General features: G+C 42.7%; 1 protein-coding gene across 3 annotated transcripts; it reads left to right on the forward strand.

Moving 5' to 3' along the window:
* Positions 1-844: 844 nt before the first annotated feature.
* On the forward strand, positions 845-15274 carry LOC141440267 (fatty acid synthase-like). 3 transcript variants are annotated; one of them, XM_074104731.1, is made up of 17 exons: positions 845-871; positions 1630-1789; positions 2083-3080; positions 3490-3822; positions 3935-4241; positions 4755-4948; positions 6419-6647; positions 7737-8215; positions 8542-9495; positions 9812-10423; positions 10492-10701; positions 10779-11521; positions 11634-11776; positions 12582-12702; positions 13292-13491; positions 14147-14554; positions 14910-15274. In XM_074104731.1, exons 2-17 carry the CDS (start codon positions 1636-1638, stop codon positions 15146-15148), a joined length of 6324 nt encoding a protein of 2107 aa, XP_073960832.1. In that variant the 5' UTR covers positions 845-871; positions 1630-1635; the 3' UTR covers positions 15149-15274. The 3 variants fall into 3 exon arrangements, with proteins under 3 accessions (XP_073960832.1, XP_073960831.1, XP_073960833.1); XM_074104730.1 differs by lacking the exon at positions 845-871 and having other exon boundaries at positions 1441-1789; XM_074104732.1 differs by lacking the exon at positions 845-871 and having other exon boundaries at positions 1442-1789; positions 2539-3080.
* Positions 15275-26670: the final 11396 nt, after the last annotated feature.

The following is a 26670-nucleotide window of genomic DNA, read 5'->3' on the forward strand; positions in this document are numbered from 1 at the left end:
AATCGCATACCATCAGCAAAATAAGTGGTCTTTTAAAGGTGGTAGACCACATGTTTGGCTGATGGTACCTACCTAAACAAATAGACTTAGGGGCTGTTTCACCACCCATTGATAAATTTTAACTGACGGATAAATATGTGACGCTCTGTCTCTGTTTTTAGCCCCCGACGCAAAAAGAGGAGTATTATAAGTTTGACCACTATGTGTGTCTGTCTGTGGCACCGTGTGTGTATGTGTGTGTGTGTGTTTACGCTTGTGTGATTTGAATGCGGTTTTTAGGGTTCCGTAGCCAAAATGGCAAAAACGGAACCTTTATAGTTTCGCCATGTCTGTCTGTCTGTCTGTCCATCCGCGGCTTACTAAGCACATACAGTAAAAATTTACACACGTCTGTTTTACTTTTTGTAGTTGCCAACCCTAGTGATCCGCGCAGCCGTAGGTATAAATTTCAAGAATACGGCCGAGTCGGTCTACTGCCGAATACTTGTATTGTGACATCAGCGCGGACCAGTGTCAACCATCCATACTAATATTATAAATGCGAAAGTGTGTTTGTATGTTTGTGTGTTTGTCCGTCTTTCACGCCGTAACGGAGCAACGGATCGACGTGATTTTTGGCATAGAGATAGTTTATGGGCATGAAAGTGACAGGCTACTTTTTATCTCAGAATAATAATAACAGCGCGCGATAACTGCATACCACGCGGGCGTAGCCGCGGGCAAAAGCTAGTTAAATATAACTCCGAGTTAACTGTTAACGTCAATTTTAACTACGTCAAAATGGAACTGTCAACCTGAACCCAGATTTAATGATTTTTTAATTACAAGATCGTGCAAACGGCCTTCAGTCAATGACGGATAAATGTTCTAGGTTAGTCATTTTCTGAGTAGATCTTGTCCTACGTAAGTCATTTTCTTTTTTTTTAATCATCCGCCGGGCTCTCTCCACTGCCTCTGTGCCCACGACATTGGAACCTTCGGGTCTCTCTGCCACCGACGGAAAGACGCCCGATGGTTGTACTTTAGTGCCTTGGTGTCTGGGCCGCCCCTTAGCGTGGGACGTCACCTGTGTAGACACATTGGCTCCGTCCCACGTTAACGGTTCTGCACGGAAGCCTGTGTCCGCCGCAGAGCAGGCCCAAACTATTAAGTGTCGCAAATATGCATTTCTTTCGAACAACTACATATTTGCGGCACTTGCAATAGAAACTTTGGGCCCATGGTCGTCCGACACAAAAAAGTTGATAAAAGAAGTGTCGGACACGCTCTTCGGCGTCTCAGGCGACCATAGGGCTGGTACCTTCTTTGCCCAGCGCCTAAGTTTGGCGGTGCAGAGAGGGAATGCGGCCTCCGTCCTGGGGACGATGCCCCAAGTGGGCGATCTCCAGGGTATTTTTTATTTGTAATTTTTAGTTTTGTAAAATTTTGGTTTGTTTAGTAATTTTGATTTGTTATAAAAATAAATTCATTCTTACGTAGAACATGAGCGACTCAGAAAATGACTTACGTAGAGCATGATCTAATCAGAAAATGACCTACTCATAAAATGACCTACCTAGAATATGACCTACATCATAAAATGACCGACCTAGAACATGACCTAAGTCAGCCAAAGGAAATTTATTACAGGTTAAAATGCTACCAGAGAATTGGGATACAGGTGCAGATGACATCGTCCTTTCAGGACTGTCAGGCCGGCTGCCAGAGTCTAACAACATCGAGGAGTTTGCAAAGAACCTGTTCGATGGAGTAGACCTTGTTACCGCTGATGATCGGCGCTGGCCACCTGGTGAGTCACCTCGGGCTTCTAGCACATACATAAGAATTATTAAAATAAGATCAACAGCTCATCTAAATTTCTGATTATGACCAATTTGAAAAGACGCATGCGATGAATTTTAATGTGGCAAAAGCTGCTAATTGTAAAATTCAAATATAAGTTTATTAGCACACTAATATGGTGGATAACCTAAAATTGCCAAAAGTGGCTCCGAATCCGTAACGTTTCGTGTGCTCTACCTACCCCATTTGGGAATACAGGCGTGATGTTTGTGTATGTAATATGGTGGGAAATCTCGACAGGTATACATGGGCTGCCAGAGCGTAACGGCAAGCTTAAGGACCTCAAGCATTTCGACGCAACATTCTTCGGTGTAAACCCCAAGCTTGCGCATTTCATGGACCCACAACTGCGTATGCTGTTAGAGCTAACCCACGAGGTTATTGTAGATGCTGGCTTTAATTCAGATGAACTCCGCGGTTCCCGAACCGGCGTTTACGTTGGGATATCCGGCTCAGAAACTGGCGCGATATGGTCCTATGACGAAGATAAAATCAACGGCTACGCAGTTACCGGCTGCGCTCTCTCCATGTTGCCGAATCGTTTGTCATATACTTTCGATTTTAAAGGGCCGTCTTACGCTATCGACAGTGCTTGCTCTAGCTCCGCGTACGCAATAGCCCAGGCTGTTGCTGATCTCCATGCCGGTAAATGTGACGCTGCAATTGTCGCGGGGGCCAACATTTGCCTCTTTCCAGGTAGCTCGCTGCACGTACATCGGTTAGACATGTTGTCGCCAGTTGGCCGTTGCGCAGCGTTTGATGCAGATGGACGCGGCTACGTGCGGTCTGAAGCCGCCGTGACTGTGTTATTGCAGCGACGCCGTGATTGCCGTCGACTGTACTGCACGGTGCGTGGTGTACGTACAAATTCAGATGGCTACAAGGTGCAAGGCATCACTTATCCTACGGGAGCTATGCAGCGCCAGCTCGCACAGGAGACGTTCGAAGAAGCGCGTTTACGGCCACAAGATGTCGCGTACGTGGAGGCTCACGGTACAGGAACTAAAGTTGGGGATCCGGAAGAAGTCAACGCCATCGATGAGCTGTTCTGTGAGAGTCGGGCCACACCACTTCTAATAGGCTCAGTCAAATCCAATATGGGCCACGCAGAGGCAGCATCGGGCCTTTGCTCAATTGCAAAGGTGGTGGTGGCGATGGAGCATGGAGTAATTCCAGGGAACTTGCACTATCGAACACCAAACCCTGACATTCCTGCGCTCAGTGACGGCCGCATCAAGGTACAGATACCAGATATTCAATAATAAATTTTATAGATATTGTAAACGACGTGTTATGAATAGGGAGATTTAAAAGACCTGTGACCTTTTAACGTCCCTACTAATACGAGTATATTAATCGGTTTCTGGCAATGGGGATTATTAATCTTCTTATTACCATTTTACTGGGAGCGAGAGGGGCAGTCATTAACTGCGGTAAGATTAGGAAAAGCGTCCTGCTGTGTAAGAAATCACTGGGGTAGGCTATATCAACCATTACACGTTTTACGGCTAATAATCGTATGTTGATAATTTATCGGAAATCTCTGATGAGGCGTTGCAAATCAGATTAATTATATAATCACTCACTCATACGAGTACTGCGTGAACCCTGACTTTTAATGTTTCTATAAAGTGCACCTTTTTTTAGGTTGTGGACCGCAACACGCCATGGCAAGGAGGGCTGGTTGCCGTCAACTCCTTCGGCTTCGGCGGCGCCAATGCCCACGTCATTTTAGAGTCGCAGGGCGGCGAGCGGCCGCCACCAGCGTCCTACCCCGCGCCACGACTAGTGCTGGCTTCGGGAAGAACAGAAGCTGCAGTCGAACGGCTTCTAAGGCTGGCAGTGGATCATCCACGGGACGCTGAGCTCCATGCTTTGTTGGATGCTGTGCATGCGAGGGCTATTCCCCGACACATTTACCGTGGCTATTCAGTGTTGAATCCCGAGCATGACGAACCATCTGTGTTAGAAACAATGAAGGTACGTACGCACAAGATATGTCAATGTGTCTCTCTAGCTTTCTTTTCTCTCGCTTTCTCTCAATTCTATGTATGTATAATTGTATATTGAACTCTTATCCGTCACCCATCAGATGGAGCTGACAGAGACGCGCCCAGTTTGGTTTGTTTTCACTGGCATGGGCTCACAATGGCATGGGATGGCACGTGCCTTGATGCGACTGCCGGTCTTTGCAGCTAGTATAGCTCGCTTAGCAGTAGCACTACGGCCACTAGGCTTTGACCTGCCGTACGTGCTGACCGAAGCTCCTGAGGCTAACTTTGATGCAGTCGTCAACTCGATGGTGTCAATCACGGCTGTGCAAGTTGCGTTGGTGGACGTGCTGCGAGAAGTAGGCGTGCGTCCTAATGGGATCGTGGGATTTTCTGTTGGTGAAAATGGTGAGTAGTTGGCTCGTAGTTAGATTGGTCTTTGGTAACAAGTTGCGTTTGATTGCTTATAATTTTGTAATTAAATTACAAATAAAATCATTTTTTTTTGTAAAAAAGGTGTAAGCGTCAATTTTGAACATGAAACTACCGTGAGACTCACTCATATTAAATATATTGACCTGGATAACTCACGTCTTAAATCGAGTTTACCCTGACATGTTTCGGGCTAATCCGTAGCCCTTCCTCTTGGGAGCTAAGCGACTCGGCGGCTGCTGCTACACGCGCATTCCACTCCGCGCACTCTGGGTGCGCGTGTTGCAGGCTTGCAGCAGCCGCCGACTCGCGTTGATCCCAAGACGTGAAAGTAAAGGGTGAGTTGACTCAGTATTGCAAAACAGCATCCAGATATCGTTCACTGTGGCGTTCTAAGAGGCAGTTGTTCAGCAGTCGACGTATTCCGGCTGTATAACTAAAATTGATGATAATGAACTTAAAATGCTTTCTTTTCTTACATGTGTGCAGGTTGTGCATACGCAGACGGTTCCCTAACAGCAGAACAAGCAGTGCTCTGCACATACTGGCGCGCGCGCTGTATAGTGGACGCGGCGCTGCCGCCGGGCGCGATGGCCGCCGTGGGGCTGACGTGGGAGGAGACCGCACGCCGTTGCCCCCCCGACGTGTTCCCTGCCTGCCACAACTCCGCAGACAATGTCACGGTGAGATGCCATGAAATTACAGTCAGTAGCGCCAGTGTTGTTGTAAAAAGAAAGAAAGAAATCTAACGTAATGGGCGTTTTTCCATTAACCGGCTCGGCACCACCGGCCCCGATGCTTCAACTAGCAAGCCAAATTTTCGAAAGAATAAAATAAAAACTTACAGCTTTACAACTTGCGGAGGCTATAATATAATTCGTATATGAAAACTAGCCAAGTTCGGCTATCCTAAGTTATAAGAAGAAATGATATTTTAGGTTGTTCTAAAATATTTTACTTATTATTCTTATGAATAAATTTCAGGACTGACCATTGAACTTGGCACTAATTTAGATCTCACTTCTTTTGTGTCGTTATTAAAGTCAACAATCAAGCCATAGATCATAATATTGAACTTGGCTCTCATTTCACATTTGTTTTGATGGAATACATTACTTGTACAGAAATAATTTAATTTAAAAATTATAATAAAATTATAAATATTTACTAGTTTCTGATTTATTCCTTTGTATTCATCCAACTACCTATCTGGATGCCAAATTTGAACTTTGTAGATCATCTGGAACTGAGTTAAAATTTTGATCTATAGGTGAATCAGTTATAAAATAGTCAATTTTTGAATGTTTATATCGAAATATCCGTTTGATTGAGGTGTGTTTATGAAATTTGGAGCACATATGTATTTCAGAAGTCTTAATAAAGTAGCCAAATTTTACATGTTTATGTGAAATAGTTTTTGAGTTATGAGCGGGTCAAAAGAGGTTCCCAATGGTCCGGATAAAATTACACACGGTGCTGCTCGCCAGTTCTGTTAGCTTGAGCTTGGTTTAACACGCTACCGCGTGTCTAGATCTTTGTAGCGGTCTGAGGGTCACCAACGGTGCTGGCTAAATCAACGCTGGAGTCGCAATCGCAATCGCAATGACGCATACTTACCTATGTGTTGACACATTTGTACTTAATAACTACTATTGTTGTGTCTTGTGTTGTAAGTTAATGTATTTTCTTTCTCTCTTTCTTTGTTTCTTCTACCAGCACCAGCGCCGGCCTGGCGTTGAGTCCCGCAGGCACCGTCGCCACCGCCGGGGTAGCAAGCTCCCCAGTCGGTGCCGGCCCGGCAAAACTGCATGTTGTATATGAGTTGTGCTGAAGTCCGTGTCAGTACTGTCAGTACTGTACTACTCACCGGATGTAAACCGGCATCGTCACCGGCGCAGTGGAAAACGAAGCCCCGGCGCCGGTGCCGGTGCACGGCTATGCCGGTGCCGGGCCAGCTAATGGAAAAACAGCTAATATGATCGTGATAGAAAACTTAATGCGAATCAACTATTACAAATTTAACTGACTTACTTTTCAACGAATCCAAATGACAAATCATTTATTAAAATATTTCCAGCACAACAAAGCAATCGTTAGTAGGCGCTTTCAGTTATCAATTAGATTTAAAGTGATTTTTTCCCACCATTCTGCAGGTATCTGGCCCATCAGATTCCGTAGAGCAGTTAGTAGCCGAACTGAAGACTGAGGGTGTATTCGTGCGCAGCGTGAACAGCACTGGTATAGCCTTCCACAGCAAGTACATCGCGGCCGCAGTGCCCCAACTGCGCACCAAATTGCAAGAGATAATACCAGAGCCGCGCCCGCGCAGCCTGCACTGGATCTCCACATCGCTAGGACCTGATCAACAGGACTCAGAATGGGGTGAGTGAAAGAGTGGAGTGAAATTCAGTATTTTTAATTTATCTTAAATCTTTGCTTATATAAATGTCTAGATCTATCTTATAATTAAAAAGTAAAAGGAAGAAAATAAGTCTAGTGGTCTAGAACTCTGTCAAGAAGCTCATTTAAGGTTCAACAGTCGGGACCCATCACCAAGATTTTTTGAACTGGTTACGATTTGAATGGGTCCCGACTGTTGAACCTTAAATGAGCTTCTTGACAGAGTTCTAGACCACTAGACTTATTTTCTTCCTTTTCGTTTTTAAGGCAGTCGGGTTTTTTGATTTTTTAAATTTAATGTTTTTTATTTTTATACTTTTTGTTATTTCTGTGAAAATAGTAAATTAAAAGTATTATAACCCGTATATATTTATAATGGGCTAATTATTAGCTTTCATTTGATTACCATATTATTACAATACAAAATATATTTTTTTATTCTTTCGCCATTTTTTTTGCGCAGACGCCATATTGAAATATTATATACCCTTTGTCACTCCGACAGTTATGACGAATCCAATGGTACCTCATATGTTACAATCCGTCCAGCCGTTTAGGCTGTAGCGAGGACCAAAGAAATGGACATCATACCCACATACATACATACATACATACATACATACTTATACATACATACATACATACGCTTGAAAAACATAACCCTCCTTCGGGCAGTCGGGTAAAAATAAGATCCAACAGGCAAGTATTATAGCTTCAGCATAGTGTATGTTATGTATTTAAGTATGTATTTATCTATATAAGTATGTTTATCCGTTTCCTAGTAACCATAGTACAAGCTTTGCTTAGTGTGGGACTCTAGGTCAATTGGTGTCAAGTGTCCCATGATATTTATTTATTTAAGCATTGAGATCCTATTGGTTCCTTTTAAGCATCGAAACCGATCGATTAGTAGATAGATATTGCTTTGCTAAAACTATCTGAGCTACAGCTACCCACCTGAAATGACTAAGAATCCTTTGCCGTACAAAATGATGCTTGATTCATTATAGTTACTTCGTGAGGTGATAATGCTTAGTCAGGACTGTTAGAATGACTCAGCGTGTGTTGCAGGCAAGCTGTGCGGCGCGGAATACCACGTCAACAACGTTGTGTCACCAGTTCGGTTTGCTGACGCACTGCGAGCGATACCGGAGGATGCTATAGTAGTAGAAGTAGCCCCACACGCACTTTTAAACGCTGTTTTACGACGTGCCCTGCCGTCCGCTACGCATGTGCCTTTAGTACGACGAGACCACCCAGAACCACTGTCGCATCTACTGCAGGCATTGGGCCGGCTGTTCACAGCGGGCGCGCAGCCCCGCGTGTCATCGCTGTATCCGCCAGTATCATGGCCTGTGTCACGCGGTACGCCAATGCTCGCTTCAGCCATCGAATGGGACCATTCCAAGGAATGGACGGTGGCTAATTACAAGTTAACAACGCATACTGGCGAGAATGTAATAGAGTTTGATCTTGGCAAGCCGGATCAAGCTTTTCTGGATGGGCATAATATTGATGGACGCGTTTTGTTCCCTGGCGCTGGCTATCTGGTAAGTGGCTATGAAAATTTCTGTTTGATTACTTAATTAACTGATGTTCAGTATCATTACACTTAAATGGGATTGATTTGAATTCACGCTGGCTCCTAACGTATTAGATCAAAATGACCCGTCATAATGTTCAAAGGCTATACGATAAAATTCTGTGACGATCGCTATGGACAATATAAGGTATTGTTTTAGAGTCATTCATTATCTACCTTATCAAGCTTTTCGTTTTACAAATTAGTTGGCTTTTGAGTAAAGTGAGCCATCCTGGTTGTAGCAAGGAGATTGCTTTTATCCGCATGCAATAAACTATCATAATTGCCCAACAGACGATGGTGTGGCGTACGGTCGCCAAGGTCAATAACTTAAACATGAACGAGATAGCCGTGTTACTGGAGGACATTCATTTCCGACGTGCCACCATAATGTCCCGTGACGTGCCGCTGCGTTTCCTCGTCACGCTACTAAGCAACAGCGGAAACTTCGAAATATGCGAGGGAGGAGCTGTCGTGGCGACTGGCCGCGCACGCCTAGTAACTGATCCTGCTGCTGAGCGCTTGCCTGTAGCCGCGCTCGCCGACGATGCTCCTGTGGAAGACATACCGTCGTTGGATGCACACGACGTTTATAAAGAGCTACATCTACGGGGTTATAATTACCAGGGCGTGTTTTGCGGTGTCCTTCAGTCAAATGCGAATGTCACGGAAGGCTTGCTTGCCTGGGAAAACAACTGGATTTCATTCATAGACAGCATGCTGCAGTTTCAGATCATAGCTGAGAACACGCGCGTACTGAAACTGCCTACGCGGATACAGCGTGTGCTCATTGATCCGGCTGCACAAAAAGCAGCCGAGGCGGCGGCAACTAGCGGTGGTAACTTGCCTATACGCCGGTATAAGGATCTGTCCGTAACTGTTGCTGGTGGCGTGGAACTGCGCGGAATCAAAAATTCGTTAGCACCACGCCGCACTAATGCTCTGATTGCACCTAAGCTAGAGAAATACGAGTTTACACCGCTGGATACCACACGCGTTGATACTGTAGATGTCAGTCTCTTAAAGGGAAGTGCACTCACCGTTGCACTACAGTTAGTACTTGAAAATAGCAACACTTTGCGTCTGAAAGTGGCGGAAGTCGCGCTGGGTCGCCCCGCCAGTGAGCTGCTGTTGCCGCTCGTGCTGCCCATACTGGATGCCGAGCCGCAGGTGCGCGTCGACGCGAGTCTGGCCGCGGGCGCTAACGCTGTTAACTACGCCGCCACTGTGGAGCCTCTCGGAGTAAAGGTACTTGTAAAATGTGGCTCCGACGCTGTGTATCGCAGACTTGTTATTACGTTAGTTATATATGTAGACAGTAAGCTCTCGCTTCGTTCATTAAGTTTTTTACTTTAGAATGTAATGTGGGGCGATGGGAGACGAGTAATACTACCGAATGATGAGTAAATACTGCGTTTATTGTAAAACCTTAGGACTATTTATATGACACATAATGGGAGAGTGTGTGTGTGAGGCGCAGCTCACACTACAAGAACAATGTTAACAAAGCATCGGGAAAGGCAGTGGAGTGGGAGTGGAGTAAAGGTGACTTTGTCTTTTTTAGCTTTCAAACAAGGAGTGGCTGGACGACATGGATTTTAAATGCCAGTTGGTGCTTGCTACGAACGTTTTGGAGCAACACGATGCAAGTGTACTTCGCAAGCTTACTGCAATGTTGGATGCACATGGACATCTACTGTTGGAGGCGCCCGCAAATGCACTAGATAAGCCAGGCGCAGCCGCGCTGCTGGAAGACGCTCATCTGGTTACAGTGGCACGACAGGGCGCGGCGGCTTGCGAATACGTGCTGCTCCGTCGGGTCGCCACGCGTCCCGCCACACGCATCATTCTAGAAGTTCGCGACGATGATTTTGCGTGGGTAGAAACGCTAGGCGATGCTATGAAGCGCGCCACAAGCGAAGAGTTGCGTGTGTATGTGTGGTCACGCGATGCAGGCAGCGGCGTGCTTGGCCTGGGCACTTGCCTGCGCCGTGAGGCTGGCGGTGACAAGCTACGAGTTTACTATCTGCCCGGTGCCAAGGATGACTTTGATCCCGACGCACCCGCCCTTTACGCACAGGTTCAACTAGACCTCACGTTCAACGTACTACGCGCTGGGATTTGGGGTACTTACCGCCACTTTCTGCTTGACGACCCAGCTAACATGCAGCTTCAGGTAAGATTTATTCCCCTCAGAACTGTTTCCCTTATCACTTTTGCTGTTAATGTTTTTATTTTTCCTAGGTGGAGCATGCACACGCTGACATTCTGACACGCGGCGATTTGTCATCGCTGCGCTGGATACAGAGTGATCTTCAGTACGCTACCTCCGCGCCACAAGCGGCACACTCCAACCTGTGCCATGTTTACTACGCGCCGCTTAACTTTCGCGACATCATGGTAGCCACTGGGAAACTGTCGCCTGATTCATTGCCAGGCAATCTCGCGGGTCAGGTGAATGTCGGCCTCTTACCCTGCTTTTTGGGCCTTTCAGTCTTTATGGTAACCCAAATGAACTCTTTGTGTCGCAGGAATGCATACTGGGACTAGAGTTCAGCGGGCGTCTATCATCAGGCAAGCGTGTTATGGGCATGGTGGCGGCCAAGGGTCTTGCTACTACAGTGGTCGCTGATGAAGGCTTTATGTGGGATGTGCCAGCTGCCTGGTCACTAAAAGAAGCAGCTACTGTTCCAGTGGCGTACGCAACTGCATATTATGCGTTAGCGGTGCGTGGGAGCATGAAGCGCGGTGACTCTGTGCTAGTGCACGCGGGCGCCGGCGGTGTAGGGCAAGCAGCCATCTCCATTGCGCTGCACGCCGGCTGCACTGTATACACGACAGTAGGCTCGCCTGCTAAGCGAGCTTTCCTACGTGAGCGTTATCCTACGCTTCCTGACACTCATATTGGCAACTCACGCGACTGCAGCTTTGAGCAGCTAGTGCTAAAACGCACGTGCGGTCGAGGTGTTGACATGGTACTTAATTCGCTGGCCGGTGACCAGTTGCAAGCCTCACTACGCTGCTTGGCTGAAGGCGGTCGCTTTTTAGAGATTGGCAAAGTAGACCTTAGTGCTGGTTCACTACTCAGTATGGCTGTACTGCTTAAAAACACCACAGTACATGGGATTCTCCTGGATGCACTGTTTGGTGCACGTCAATACCACCATGAAAAGGTAGCAGTTATGCGGTGTGTTTCTGAGGGAATCGTCAATGGTGCTGTTCGTCCACTGCCTGCAGTAGAATACGCCGATTATCAGCTCGAGCAGGCGTTTAGGTAAGAAAAATATATTAAACGCTTTCTAGTTCTTTGATTATTTGCTGTTGCTCATCAAACAAGTAGTCAGTTGTACAATCTTTAGATTTTTTTTATCTGAGAATTGTTGCAGGTACATGGCGACCGGCAAGCACATCGGCAAGGTACTGATCCGTATCCGCGAAGAAGAGAGCGGCGGGCACTCGCCGCCGCCGCGCCTGCTGCCGGCGCTGCCGCGCACTTACATGCACCCCGCTAAGAGTTACGTGCTGGTGGGTGAGTACCATCTTAAAATTAGTCAAAAATAAATCGTAAAAAATATTTTAGAGGCTTGAGCAACATTGTATTGCAATGGTTAGCAATAAAGATAGGTAGTAGAAACTTAGATATTCATTTAAATAAAATTAACTGTAGCACACAACTAATCCATGGCCTTATTTGCCTCGTGCTATTTTTAATTATTTATTTTGAAAAAAATACTTTCTGCCAAGTTTCTTGCGGCGCATTCTTCTTGGCAATGACGATCTATCCGAATATCCGAAAGCACTGTTAGTTTGGTAAAAACGTGTAAAAGAGTCCTAGTGGTCTACTTGCAGAATAAACGATTTGAATTTCTAATCCAGTGTACCAAGTATTGGGCAGTCATATTTTTCTGAAATTGCGTTCAGGGTTATGTAAATCCTCAGTCTTTCCCACCCTAGCAGTAACTGCTATTGTGGCAATCTTACTAACATCCTGAACCCGTTGTTATACTGTAGGTACCTTAAGAGTGCTGTAGCCTCGCTTAGTGTATAAAATGTATATGCTGCTTAGGTTAAAAGATTAACATTAAGCATTTAAAAGAGTTATTATTAGTCCATGCCAGCATCGACCAAACGTGCCACTATATTACTGCGAACCACTATCTTCCTCTTCGTTGTGTACTTGTGCAGTAATAATATAGATACCCACAACAGGCCAGGTTTTAACCAAATTTACTCTTTTGTTTTGCTTGGCTGTTTACGTCTCCTGTTACTTTTTCTATGCAAATTTGTGTTGCTATTATATAATTACAATTCTCTAGCTCTAAATTGTATTGCAGGCGGCCTTGGGGGCTTCGGGCTGGAGCTATGTGATTGGCTAGTAAAGCAAGGTGCGCGCGCGCTCGTGCTCAACTCTCGCAGCGGCGTACGTACCGGCTACCAGGCCTGGTGCATTCGCAGGTGCCTCACATCCCTATTTTACTTCTTGACCGCTACACTACGAATAAGGTGAAGGGCTCTGTATGCAACAGAAAAACCAGCGATAAGTCAACTAAATTTTTTGTTCCATCCAGGATTAAAATTTCGAGTTAAATGTTGGTCATGTAAAGATGACCGTTACGTATGAGACATGACATTGACTGTCACGACTGGATGACTGTGGTGATGAAGAGGTTAATGATTGTATAACAATAACAAAAGCTTCTTTTCTTGAAGCAAAGTAGACGAGTTAACTGATCAAACTAGTGGAACCTGAGTGATCATTAAATTCAAAGCCATCGCGAAACCAGAGTGAATCGAAATGCGTAACCGGACCAGATCTGCTGCTAAAACCTTCATCATCGTCATTATATCAGCTGTACGACGAGCACTGTTGGACATAGGCCTCCCCTTAAAATATACCTCCAGTTAATTCGGTTGGAAGCGGCCTGCATTCAGCGTGAACCAGTGGTTTTAACCAGATCATCCGTTCATCTCGGTGGTGGGCGTCGGACGCATAAATATTTTAGGTACAAAGGTGCGGTCTGACATCGCGTGTCTATTTTCACAGGTGGCGTGAAAAAGGCATACAAGTGAACCTGTCAACATCAGATGTGACGACTGTAGCTGGTGCGCGCACGCTGCTGGGAGAGGCAGCGCGTGCGGCGCCCGTGGGTGGTATCTTCAACCTGGCTGCCGTATGGCACGATGCTTTCCTTGAGAATCAGACACCAGAAAATTTCCTAGCTGTCACAAAACCAAAAATTGATGGTTAGTTTGCTGGGTAACTAAAAATGGCTATCATTTAATTATCGCATAGCTTAGAATTCTTTTCAACTTCGTGATTTTGTTGCAAGAGGCTACATTTGATTGCATGTCTGTCACCTTCATTGATATTTATTTATTTATTCTGGAGAACCAACAGCTTAAAACATACATATTAAAAATAACAATAGATACAGAAAGCCAATTACAGGTTCTGGTTCTGGTTGTTCATCTGCTAGAACCATAGACTATATAGTATTATATAATATAAGGCTAGAGCGGAGCGCGCAAAAATATCTGTCACGTCTTACCGGCCCTAGAAGTAGAGTCGTATCAGATAAATATGTATGCATACTTTGTTGTGTTACATATTGCTGTTGGTGTCTGTACTGTACATGTATTAGTTACTATAGACTTTTTCTTATGCTTTTTTCGGCTTCAACACGTTTGACACGTTTATGTTAGCAACAGTTGAGAGTTGATCGAAATGTCTCATGCTTACTAAGTACCTAATAGTTTCAATTTACCTGTATTACACAATACAAATACAAAACAAATATTCTTTATTGATCACCAAAAGCAGTACAGAGACATAAAAAAAATATAAAATAAGGTAGACAATAGGCTACACTCGTAACCTCAAGAGATTTCTTTGTTTCAGGCACACGCGCGCTCGATGTGGCATCTCGTGAGCTAGCACAACAACTGGACTACTTTGTGGTCTTCTCATCCGTAGCATGCGGGCGAGGGACTCATGGCCAGAGTAACTATGGACTTGCCAATAGCGCTATGGAGCGGCTATGCGAGCAGAGGCAAGCCGATAGTCTGCCCGCGCTGGCTGTGCAATGGGGCGCCATTGGAGACGTTGGGATCGTTGCCACCGTGACGAAAGGTGTTTCTGACATTGTGCTGGCTGATACAGTGCCGCAAGGTATAGCTTCGTGTCTGAACACTCTGGATGCCTTGATGACTCTGCCACACGCTGTCACTGCTGCTATGGTGGTGGCTGATAAACGCCCCCCGAAGAAACCGTCGCAGGAAATTGTTCAGGTCGTCGCCAATATCCTTGGTACGTAAAAGTTTGTTGTGTGAATAAATCTCTCTCTCTCTCTCTCTGTCTCACTCTCTCTCATTATTTTCATAATGTTATTTTTATTTCATTGGATTTATTTGTTAAAAGGAATCGTAGACTCAAGCAGTAACATGTAGTTCACATCCTCAAGAGTAACTCTTTGGAGATCTGAGGGTACTTTGATTGAATTAGATCTCGTTAGCGTAGTGTGGTGGTAGTGATATCTAGTTGGATTTGTTACTCTCATATGTTGCATAGACGTAGCGATCGTAAGGTCGCTGGTGAGCAAAGTAATTATTTGACTTACGCAAAATAAGATCGCATTAAATTATGTAAAAATCCGTGTTTGCAGGCATCAAAGATCCCAGCAAGATATCAGACAGCACTAGTTTATCGGAGCTAGGTATGGACTCGCTAATGAGCGCTGAAATCGAATGGACCTTGGAGCGAGGATACGCCTTGCTGTTGAGCATGGCAGAGGTTCGAAGACTCACGTTTGGCAAGCTGCGAAGTATAGGTAGTGCAACGTCAGTCCCTGTTGCATCAGCAAAATCTGCCGACCAATCTATCTGCAGTACGGTAACTAATTAAGGAGATTGTCAGAAGTTGATTCGCGCTGCGCCTCACGTTTTGGCTAAGAAGTACCTTGAGGTAGTGCTTGTTTGCTGAAAAAAAAATATCTTTATCTTTCAATACAGTCATAAAGATTTCAACAGAAACTTACTTTGTTTTAATACTGGTCTGCACTATTGACACCAGAAGAGATCCCTATCACATGCAATTGCATTGGAATTGTTTAGATGAAGCAGCAGAAATACCTAAATAGTTTAAATCAGACTGTACGATTTCAACTACAGGAAATATAGGTGAAATATTCCCTATTCTTGTTACGCCCTCGCAGGCTTTGTAGCATCAAATAAATTTTAATCTTCAGTCGCTGCCCCATAGATCTAACGACCGCTAAATCGGACAAACGTCCCAAAAACCTAACAATTGGAAAAAATAAATCTTTCTCTTAGCGGTTTATCTCAGTAGTTTTATTGTTCGTAAATCCCTTGTAGCCGTTTCGAGACGGTTTGCGAACCCACGACCTTCGTTGGGCTACAGTGGTTTTGCATTAGCAGTATGGTGAGACGGTGAAAAACAAGCGAGTGGTCAATCTGATCAACCTGATGGTAACTGAGCACCGCTATTGGTAAAAAACTGAGGAATCTCACCTGACCAATCAAAACTATGTATCTACTTAGTAGTAACGTGTCCTTAATTAACTTTGATCCGCATTAGCGATCCCTTCCAATAGCGAACCTACTGTGTTAAAAATAAAGTTGTGTTAAATACTTGTGATGTATACATATCATTTAATAATATTGTAAATCTGTTTAAAAAATATATATATACCTCGTTGAGTTTCTTGCCGGATTCTTCTCAACAGAGGTTTTTCCGACATTCATAAGTGCTTGGTATAGCCTAAATTGAATAAAGACATTTTGACTTTGTCTTTGACTTAAAAATTAGTCAACGTTCCATATTCGAAAAGTGGCTTAAGGAATATAAAATCTGTGTACTACATACAAAATATAATCTTCTTACAATGCTTACATTATAGGGTGACAGCTCTCAATACCACAGACTAGAGAGTCAAAGTGTCGAAACTTGATTCGATAAAACGAATAGTCATAAATCCGATTATTCCGCTATTCTGATGAATATATTAGAGCAATTCTAGGTTGGTATTTACGAATTATATTATAGCCTTCGCAAGTTTTAAGTTTTCGAACATGGGGCTCTTCCATTACTGTTTTATTAGGTACTTAATAATAATTCGTATATGAGAATTAGCCAAGTCAGACCTTAGACTTCAATATGTTATCCTAAGTTATAAGAAGAAATTATATTTTAAGTTGGTATAAAATATTTTATATTGTTATTAATAAATTTCAGGACTGACCATTGAACTTGACACCTTGGCACTTGGCACCCATTTAGATCTCACTTCTTTTGTCGTTAAAGTCAACAATCAAGTCATATAATATCATAATATTGAACTTGGCTCTCATTTCACATTTATGTTTCGTTATTTTCACGTTCTGTTTTTAGCACGTGTGCTGTATCAGTATAACCAGGTGTGAATTCGACGCTGCGATATTTTGTGCAGGAATTTTCCTTGAACTTTTACCCGATCTATGGGATGATAAAATAATACAAAACACCTGCCTTTTTACACGGAAATGTCGGTAAAAGTATTACAGCATATTATGGCATATCAACACTGTCTGTATACTGACCTATATTTTCATAATAATATACAAGACATGGCAAATTCTGGAGTTGTCAAATAGCGTATTGTTCGTCTAAAGGTGGGTTATTATTTCGAGAGGTTCAATTGTGTTCAGACTCAAATTTTCAGTTATAAAATTAGAAATATATCGTTTATTGTTTTTAAGTTGCTTAGGATATTATCACTGAAACTTGTGATAAATACATTTTATTCTATTTTATCTTTTTTTCCACTAACTAAAATTTTCTGCACAAAAGTCAGTTACGTGGTCAGGTTCGGATTATCCCTGATTACTTTGTAGTATTGTAAAAAATACAAGGTATAGAAAAACTTGCTGTTTAAAACAGGGATTGAATGTTCATAATATGATATACCATGCATGCAAACATAAAAAAATTACGACATTGATAAGACTATTTTTTTCTACATTTCCCGTTGTTCCAAAATACACCATCATTTTCGTAGCCACACTTATTAAGTATATTTTAAACAAAAAAAAGAGGTCAAACCTCCTGTAAATCCTTTTTTAACTATAAGCAACTTTGAAAATAAGACTGCGTCAATATAACTTATAATGTTTATCGCAAGTGTTAGGGTTTTAGATTATTATGATAAAATATCTTAGGTTGTTTTTTTAATTCGTTAAAATGACTTTTTGAATAAGTATTGTCTATAAATTTTATTAATGGCAATACTTGTTTGGTTTTAATTGGTAAATTCATTGGCGGGAAATATCGGCGATGGCTATTGGTCTGCGTCGTCACGTGACGACGTAAACCAATCGTCACGCAGTAATTCGCGCGGTTTTGGTGGAAGGGAGGATCGAGGTCTGGACCAGCTGGGCATTCTGCTGGCGGAGCGCGAGTGACATAGGTCCTAAGATTAAGTTCATACAGTACATGTACCTAGTAAGTGAATAAATTCTAGTATTCAACCTTTCTGACTTTGCTTTGAAGTAGAACCAGCCCCATCAACAGCGATTGATTGTTGCCCGGGTAAGCGGGGTCTAACATATCAGAAGTGACAAGTGACACCAAAATAAACGTAAGTACACGCCCAATTTTATGTTTTTAACAATGGTTCGATAGTTAATTTCGACTTCGCTCGGTACCTATAGTGGCTAGGTGATTTTATTTCCCTCTATTGTTGCCAACCCCCTAGTATCTTTGATATTGTTATTTTATTATCAAGACTGTGAAGGCAAATATGTTGCACTAATGAATTAAGGATAGTTATCCCCACATTACACGTAAAACTAACAGGGTAAAACGTTCTCTGAATAATGCGGGTAGCTGTGCGAAGTAAGTCTCATTATTAGATAAATGCGGAACTCGTTCTATTATTGCATAGCGCCGGCAAATTCTTCCCAAATAAGCAGCTTTGCAATCAAAGTTTGTACCTAAATTTTTAGCTTAATTCTACCCTACATCCTACAAGCTTAATTGCTTAATGTGTCCGCCTATCGATATTTCTTTCCAACTCCGGTTTGCAAAGTTACGCCGGAGTTGGTTGCAATTCAACTACCTACTAACTTGTGGTATAAGTAAGTAACGTATTACTATGTACGGTATAAGTAGGTAGTACATAATACCTAATGTTAAAACTCTTTTTGTGTTCCTTATTACATGATATATACATTTAGTTTTAAAATGCTGAACAAAAAAAAGGGAGTGATCAATATCACGCTGCAATATCTACCCTTTCTTTATTATTTTTCTTTCTTTAATCTACTTAATACACGTTTTGATGAGTTTTGCTAAGAAATTTATTCATTTATTTATTTAATGAAATTGCACAGTATATACATGTTACAAGTACAACCCAGTAAGAGTGTTGCAATTGTAACAATGTTTAGGTAATTTCTTACTCCAATACTTTACGATTTGGGTTGACCCTGGTAGATAATTTTTTATTTGAACTCTGGATTAACATTTATATTAGAACCCAGTGAGTGGACTAGTGTTCATGTGAATGCCCCTCTGAGGTGATGATTTGAGACGCCACTTTGACTGTATACTAAAACCTCGTTATCGTGGCGAGTTTTCAGGCGATGGAAGAGAGTCCGGGACGGCGGAGGCTCTCGACTCCTAGTCGCAGAGAGGCCCACGCTGCCACACGAAGTCGTAGCAGACTACGGCCGCCTAGCTCCAGGCGCCTGCTACCTGATTCGGAGCTCAGGCGTGAGCGCCTCCTCCTGCTGGAACGAGAGCTACAGCTCGAGCGCGATCGACTGCGAGCCTCCGAGGAGCGCCATGCTTCGCGAGCCAACGATGAGCGACGATCGCGCAGTCGCCAGCGCCGCAGTTCTTCAAGAGACTCCCGGCGCAGCAGGGCAACTGACCGGGGTGCAGGACGACGTGTCGGCGCGGGATATAGAGAAAGGTCACGTAGTCCCTCTTTTTCTAAACGAGACTTGATTGATATTTTTAAACAAATGAGGGATGGTTTGACATTACCGCCCGTACCTCAAGGCGCTCAACAACCGCTCCAAAAGATAGATCATAAAAATATTTTACCTGATTTCGATCCTTCTACCAAGAATCAGCGCATTGATATTTGGTTAAAGAAGGTCAACGAGTGCGCTTCAGTGTACGGGTGGGATGAACGAACTACTACTCATTTCGCTATGCAGAAATTGCAAGGTCTGGCCAAGACGTGGTACCAAAGTCTTAATACGATTCTTTTTACCTGGCCAGAGTGGCAGGAAAAGTTAATTAGCGCGTTTCCATGCGAGCAAAACTATGGACAGACCTTGGAAGACATGATTAAAAGAAAAAGCAAATTTAATGAACCTATAGAAGTGTATTATTACGAAAAATTAAGTCTTATAAATCAATGTGAAATAGAAGGTAGACGTGCCGTAGACTGTATAATACACGGTCTCAGTGATAGGGGACTTAGGTTAGGTGCGTTGGCGCTACGCTGCTCCCAGCCCGATCAATTATTGCAATACTTGCTTAGTAATAAAGACCCTAATCAAATTAGCGGTGGGGACAGACTCCCACTTAGGAATAAAAACTTTAGTAACACTAACGTTAACAATGCGAGGTCGGAGGGTAAGCCAACACCGCCAATCGGGTGTTATAATTGTAGGGAAAAGGGTCATAGCTTTTTGTACTGCCCTAAACCGTTGGTAAGATGCACGCAGTGCAATAAAGTAGGCCACACTGCCGAAAAATGCTATAGCAAGACAGGTGATAAACTAAACAAAACCACTGTCGCAATTGGTAAAACCATGCGCATTGATTATGTAGATAAGGACGTTGTTAGTAATCGAGATTCTAAGTTTATAAAGGATGTGCAGTTGAACGATGTTTCATTTAGGGCCTTCATAGATTTTGGGAGCGATGTTACCTTAGTAAGAAAGAGAATCTGCTGCTAGAGAATTAGGAGTGCCTCATGACAACGTATTATCGTTTATGAAAGGGTTTGGCAATGACATAGTTCAGTCATTAGGAGGGCTCACCGTTAATGTAAGCGTCGATGGTGTGAATGCTACCGTTTTGTGCAAAGTTGTAAGCGATCATTTGTTGGAAATGCCTGTCCTTATTGGACAGTCATTTACGGAGCAGCCACACATATCGGTTTACAAGGACGTGAATCAATTGCAATTCTTTAATGTCGGCAACGAATTGCCTAGTCCTGCAGTAAGTGATGATAGTGAAAAATTATTGAGCTTCTCACCAGCAGGAACTGTAGAGATTTTTGGTCCGGCGTCTGTTAGAATAGAAACAAAATCTTTGTTTGATGGTAATGTGCTTATTAAGAATTGTGTGGCAGGGAAACCTGGCGGACAGTATTTTATTGCCGGTGGACTTCATCGTTCAGTTAATGGTCGAGTCAACGTGCTGGTCGTACCTTGCGCAAATTCTTGCCTCATAACGTCTAAACTCGTTTTTTGTCGTGCTGAACGTGTCGATGTCGTTAATAGGCTTATTGTTGATACTCCTATCGAAATGCGAACTGATTCAACGTTGGACGAAAATCAGGTGAAAATCTGCGAGACCGCATCAGAGGACGCCAAGCAGACCTTGTTAGTGATGTTGGAGAAGTACCAACACTGTTTTGCTTCTTCTCTAAAGGATATAGGATGTACTAATGCCGCGGAGATGAACATAGAGTTGAATAGTCAGCGGCCAATTGTTTATCGCCCGTATAGACTGTCTCATCACGAACGAGAAAAGGTGCGCTCGATGGTAGCAGATATGCTCGATGCTGGTATAGTTAGGGAGTCAGTCTCAAACTACGCTAGTCCAATCCTGCTCGTTCGGAAAAAGGATGGGTCTCCTAGGTTGTGCGTTGACTTTCGCATGCTTAATTCTGTGACAGTTAAAGAAAGGTACCCGATGCCCATCATTGAAGACGAGATAGCCCGTCTTGCTGGGCAGGGGTGCTTCATAACTCTCGACCTCACATCAGGCTACTATCAGGTACCCATTTCGGAGCAGAGTAAACATCTCACCTCTTTTGTGACACCGGACGGACAATATGAGTTTAACCGGATGCCGTTCGGCTTAGCGAATGCGCCTGCCGTGTTTCAACGGATGATCAACACCATTTTAGGTTCTGCTCGCTTCAGTAAAGCTACAGCGTACATAGATGATATTCTGATCTTTGGAAAGGATTCTACTGAGTGTCTGGAGCGGCTAGAAGAGGTATTACAGGTGATAGAGAAGGCGAATCTTACATTGAACTTGTCAAAGTGTGAGTTTTTACGTAGTAAGATAGATTACCTAGGGTATGAAATCAGTGCTAGTGGAGTGAGGCCTGGAGAGAATAAAATTCTGAGCGTGATGAAGTTCCCCCGACCCGAGAATGTTCATGGCGTTCGACAGTTCCTAGGATTAGCGAGTTATTTTCGCAAATTTATTAAAGATTTTGCACAGATATCGTCTCCCCTTTGTAAGCTTCTTAAGAAAGATGTAGCGTGGGAATGGACTGACAGTCAAGAGAGGGCGTTCGAGACGTTGAAGGTAAATTTGGTTGATAGGCCAGTCCTGGCGATTTATGATCCTGCAGCTGAATTTGAATTGCATACCGATGCGAGCAAAGTAGGTGTCGGAGGTATACTTCTACAGCGGTCACCGGGCAGTGATGCTCTTCGCCCTGTGGCGTATTACAGCCGACAGACCTCTCCGGAGGAGAAAAACTTCCATTCTTACGAGTTAGAAACTCTAGCGGTCGTCTGTTCACTCCGTAAGTTCAGGGTTTATCTTTTAGGAATGGAATTTAAGATTGTTACTGATTGTAGCGCACTGCGGTCTACGTTTTCTAAAAGAGACCTTATTCCACGGATAGCCCGCTGGTGGTTGACACTACAAGAATTCAATTGCTCTATTGAATATCGGGCCGGAATTAAGATGAGCCATGTTGACGCGTTGTCCCGTAACCCGGTCGTTGAATCATCAGAATTGGTTAGGGACCAATATCCGACAGTAATGTCTATTAGTGGTGATGATTGGTTGCATACACTCCAGCTAGGTGACTCAGAGTTGCGTAGAATTAGAGATATAGTAAGTAGTGACCTCGATGAGAAAAATTTACGTTACATCAAAAATAATTACGTCATTAAAGACAATAAGTTATTCCGTATCCTTGAAGGTAACCAGACAGAAATTCGATGGGTGGTACCAAAGGGCGCGAGGTGGCAACTATGTCGTCTTAATCACGATGAAATTGGACATTTTGGGGTCGAAAAAACGTTAGAGAGGATAAGAAAACAATATTGGTTCCCCAAAATGTCCAGATTTGTAAAGAAATACGTGAGCGCTTGTATTGAATGTGCTTACAGCAAGAACAATACAAGCGCCCGCGAGGGGCTCCTGCACCCCATAGAGAAAGTGGAGATACCTTTTCACACTTTACATATGGACCACCTCGGACCCTTTGTGAAGTCTAGTAAGGGGTATACGCATCTGTTTGTAGTAGTAGATGGATTCACGAAGTTTTGCTTCCTTAAGCCTGTCAGGAACACTAACACGCAGAACGTTATAAGGTCTCTAGAGGACATTTTCAGCACTTTCAGAAACCCTACCCGTATTATTAGCGACCGCGGTAGCTGCTTCACGTCACACACTTTTAAGAGATTTTGTTTAGATAAGGGCGTCAGACACGTTCTTAACTCTGTGGCTAGTCCCAGGTCTAATGGCCAGGTTGAGCGGTACAACCGCACAATTCTGGACTCGTTAAAGGCATTATGCATTAAACACGGCGAAAAAAGTTGGGATAGCCATCTCGGGAAAATTCAGTGGGGTCTCAACAATACCATCCAGAAGACTATAGGGAGAACTCCTTCAGAGGTACTGTTTGGGACTTGTATGAACGGTGAGGTGAAGCCTGCTTTAAACGAGACCACCGCAGGCACGTGTACGAATACTGATAGGTCTAGTATACATAAGGAGGTTAAGGCAAGGATAGATGACGAGCAGATCAAGCAGAAAGTCAATTATGACAAAGGTAGGAAGCCAGCTCATAAATATAGCGAAGGTGATCTAGTAAAGATTACAAAAACCTGTTTTTACAGCGATGGCCAAAGCAAGAAACTTATGCCGTCATTTATAGGGCCTTATCGTGTCACTAAAGTTTTAGGCAAGGACCGATACATGGTAGCACCTATACCGGGACTAAAGATTACAGAGAATAGACGGCCAACTACAGTCGCTGCCGATCGTATGAAGCCATGGATACACCTGGCGTCATTACACCTCGAAGACAATGATCCCGATAGTAGCGATAGCAATGACGAAGAGTCCACCTTGTATTAAGTTGAAGTGTACTAAGTACGTTAAATCTCTCTACATATATATTATAATATTAAGACTGAGGACTACAGAGTGTTGCACGTTGTTACAGATCAAGCAGAGCAAATCGATCGGCTCGAGCTTGGAGCAGCGAGTGTCAGCTAAGCGCCTGCTCTTCCTCACCACTCTCACGGGTAATCGATCGGCTCGTATTGGGATCGGTGAGGCGTGCCTGATAATCGATCGTTCAGGCACGGGCAGTAGTAATAGTAAGGTCTCTCGATAATCGATCGGTCGAGAACCTTAATTGTTTCGGTGACCCAATTAATCGATCGTTTGGGCCTACCATGTCTATAGTGAAGTTTTACGAAAGCGTCATGATTGTTTTTCTGTTGATTCGATACAATTGGTAAAATTATTCGCTAAGTAGTTGATCCTAGCCCCTAGTGAAACAATTGTTATTCCCTCATTTTTGAGTTTAATAAAAGCGTTGCTCGTTATTTTCCTTTTGTAAAAGTTTGTTAATTATTAGTGCCTAAATATCTCACTTTAGACACATATAAAAAAAAAAAAAAACTTACTGTATAGATTTTTTTTTATATACTAGAGCTATATAAATAATAATAGTAAATATGGTTGATATATATATATATATTGTTATGAGTCACAAAACTTATTTAGTTTTAATCCATTCAGAATTATGTATGTATAATTTAATAATTCGTAAATTTTAACTGTGTAAGACTATGAAATGAGATGGCGATTGGTGGCGCTACTCAGTAGGTTTACATTAATTTAATGTGTATACAAAATCAACTGTCGTCCATTTCACTCATCCGTGTTCCATAGTTTTACATATTACTACTAAAAGTTGTGGCTCAGTATTGTATAAATATTACATATTTTCATTTTTGAATAAATAGGGTTTTCGTTCGTTGCATATTACAACTAAGATTAATGAAGATTGTGCTACTGGTTCAGACCCCGATTGTTAGGGTTCCACCTGGTGCCGTGTGCGAGGCCGCGCACGTCGTCAGGATGGTCGATTGTTAGGGTTTTAGATTATTATGATAAAATATCTTAGGTTGTTTTTTTAATTCGTTAAAATGACTTTTTGAATAAGTATTGTCTATAAATTTTATTAATGGCAATACTTGTTTGGTTTTAATTGGTAAATTCATTGGCGGGAAATATCGGCGATGGCTATTGGTCTGCGTCGTCACGTGACGACGTAAACCAATCGTCACGCAGTAATTCGCGCGGTTTTGGTGGAAGGGAGGATCGAGGTCTGGACCAGCTGGGCATTCTGCTGGCGGAGCGCGAGTGACATAGGTCCTAAGATTAAGTTCATACAGTACATGTACCTAGTAAGTGAATAAATTCTAGTATTCAACCTTTCTGACTTTGCTTTGAAGTAGAACCAGCCCCATCAACAGCGATTGATTGTTGCCCGGGTAAGCGGGGTCTAACACAAGTCATAATTATTTATCTATAATTAATGTAATAAAGTTTCAGTTAGATTTGCGTCAAAGATCGAGCGTCATTTTCGTTACGGTTGCGACTTGGTAAGTATTGGGTAAATAAATATAATGTTTTACTGGTGCTGTGTCATTTGCAGTTAAGTTATTCAATATTGATTTCATTTGCTTCAAATCTATAGGATATTTACTGCAGAGCCGCGAAAGTAAGAGCTTGTCAATTTCGTGGTCATCATTTTCGTGGTCCTATGGGCCACGAAACTGATTAAAGACCACGAAAAGATGATTTTCCCTACAAGTAGAAAAAATACAGAACACTTTTTATAGAATTTTCTGCTTTTTACAGTGTAATCGTTTATGCCGTTATTGATTTAATTGATTTAAACGAAGAATGGTTGACCGTCAACAACATTTGCTCCAGGTGTGGTTATAGGAATTATGACCAGTGCGACGCCAATTTTGTTAACTGGCGAGAGGTTCAAGAATTATTTTGCCCTGAATGTACGTGTGAAATGTATATATCTAAATATTAAAAGAAAACTTCGTCATTTAGAGGAGCATTTTGTTGTGTTGTTTCGTTGTAACATAATTTCGTTCTGGTTTACCGTAGACCTGCACGGGGGAAGGTATTGAAAACTGTTTTGGTTTGTGAGTTGAAGTTATTAATCTTACTTTAATTAAGTAATTTCTAGATAGTATTTAAAAGGTTACAAAAATGACAATTTGAAGTCGTCATTTTCGTGGTCAAGTTTTAATTTTTTTTTATATAGATATTGATTGTCTATTTCTGTTGATACCTGATTAATTAAATAATGCTTATTCGTTTTCTCATTATGATCGGATTTTCATTCAAATAGTACAATTATAAGATTTTAAAATAAACAAAATGTTCTTTTTCGTGGTCTCGATGCTCATTTTCGTTACCGTTAAAATTGGATTTTTGCTTTTTTTAACCAAAATAAACTTTATCGATCTCTTATAATATAAAGCATCTTATCGGTACATATCCTTATGTTCAAAATAAAAAAGACCACATCAAAATGTGTGTTTTTATTTCTGTAACATTTATCTTACACCTCAAATAATTACCCAGGTATTAGATATGAAGCCTACTAATGCTATACAAACGTACTTTTACATACATAGGTAAGTACATGCGATATTATAGCACGATTCGTTGGGGTCGAAAAGTTCTCAAATTGAAACCGCGGATCAGAAGGCAGCGTAAGTCAACAAGATGAAAGACGACCTGTGAGTTTATGCAGGCTGCTTCCAGCCGAAGCAGCCGGTGGTCAATGGGAGCCTACGTCTAGGGCTGCCATCCGTCCGGGTTTCCCCGGATTTGTCCTAGTTTAGAGGGCGTCCGGGGACCGTCCGGGCGGGGTTTCATTTGTAGTCCGGGTTTAAAAATATTTTTAATTTTTTAGACCAATGTAATTAGAAATTTTCGAAGAATTAATTTCCAGCAAGCTGTAAATCATTTTAATTAGGTCCTAAATGCGTGTAATCCGAGTTTGCCCCCTTTCCTGGAGGTGTGCATAACTTTGGGAGCCAAATAACCGCGAAAATTTTACTGTTTTCTCAGTTTTTTGCTTCTAGCACAGAAACAGTACATAA

This window comes from Choristoneura fumiferana, chromosome 22 (assembly GCF_025370935.1).
Source record: "Choristoneura fumiferana chromosome 22, NRCan_CFum_1, whole genome shotgun sequence".
NCBI lineage: Eukaryota > Metazoa > Arthropoda > Insecta > Lepidoptera > Tortricidae > Choristoneura > Choristoneura fumiferana.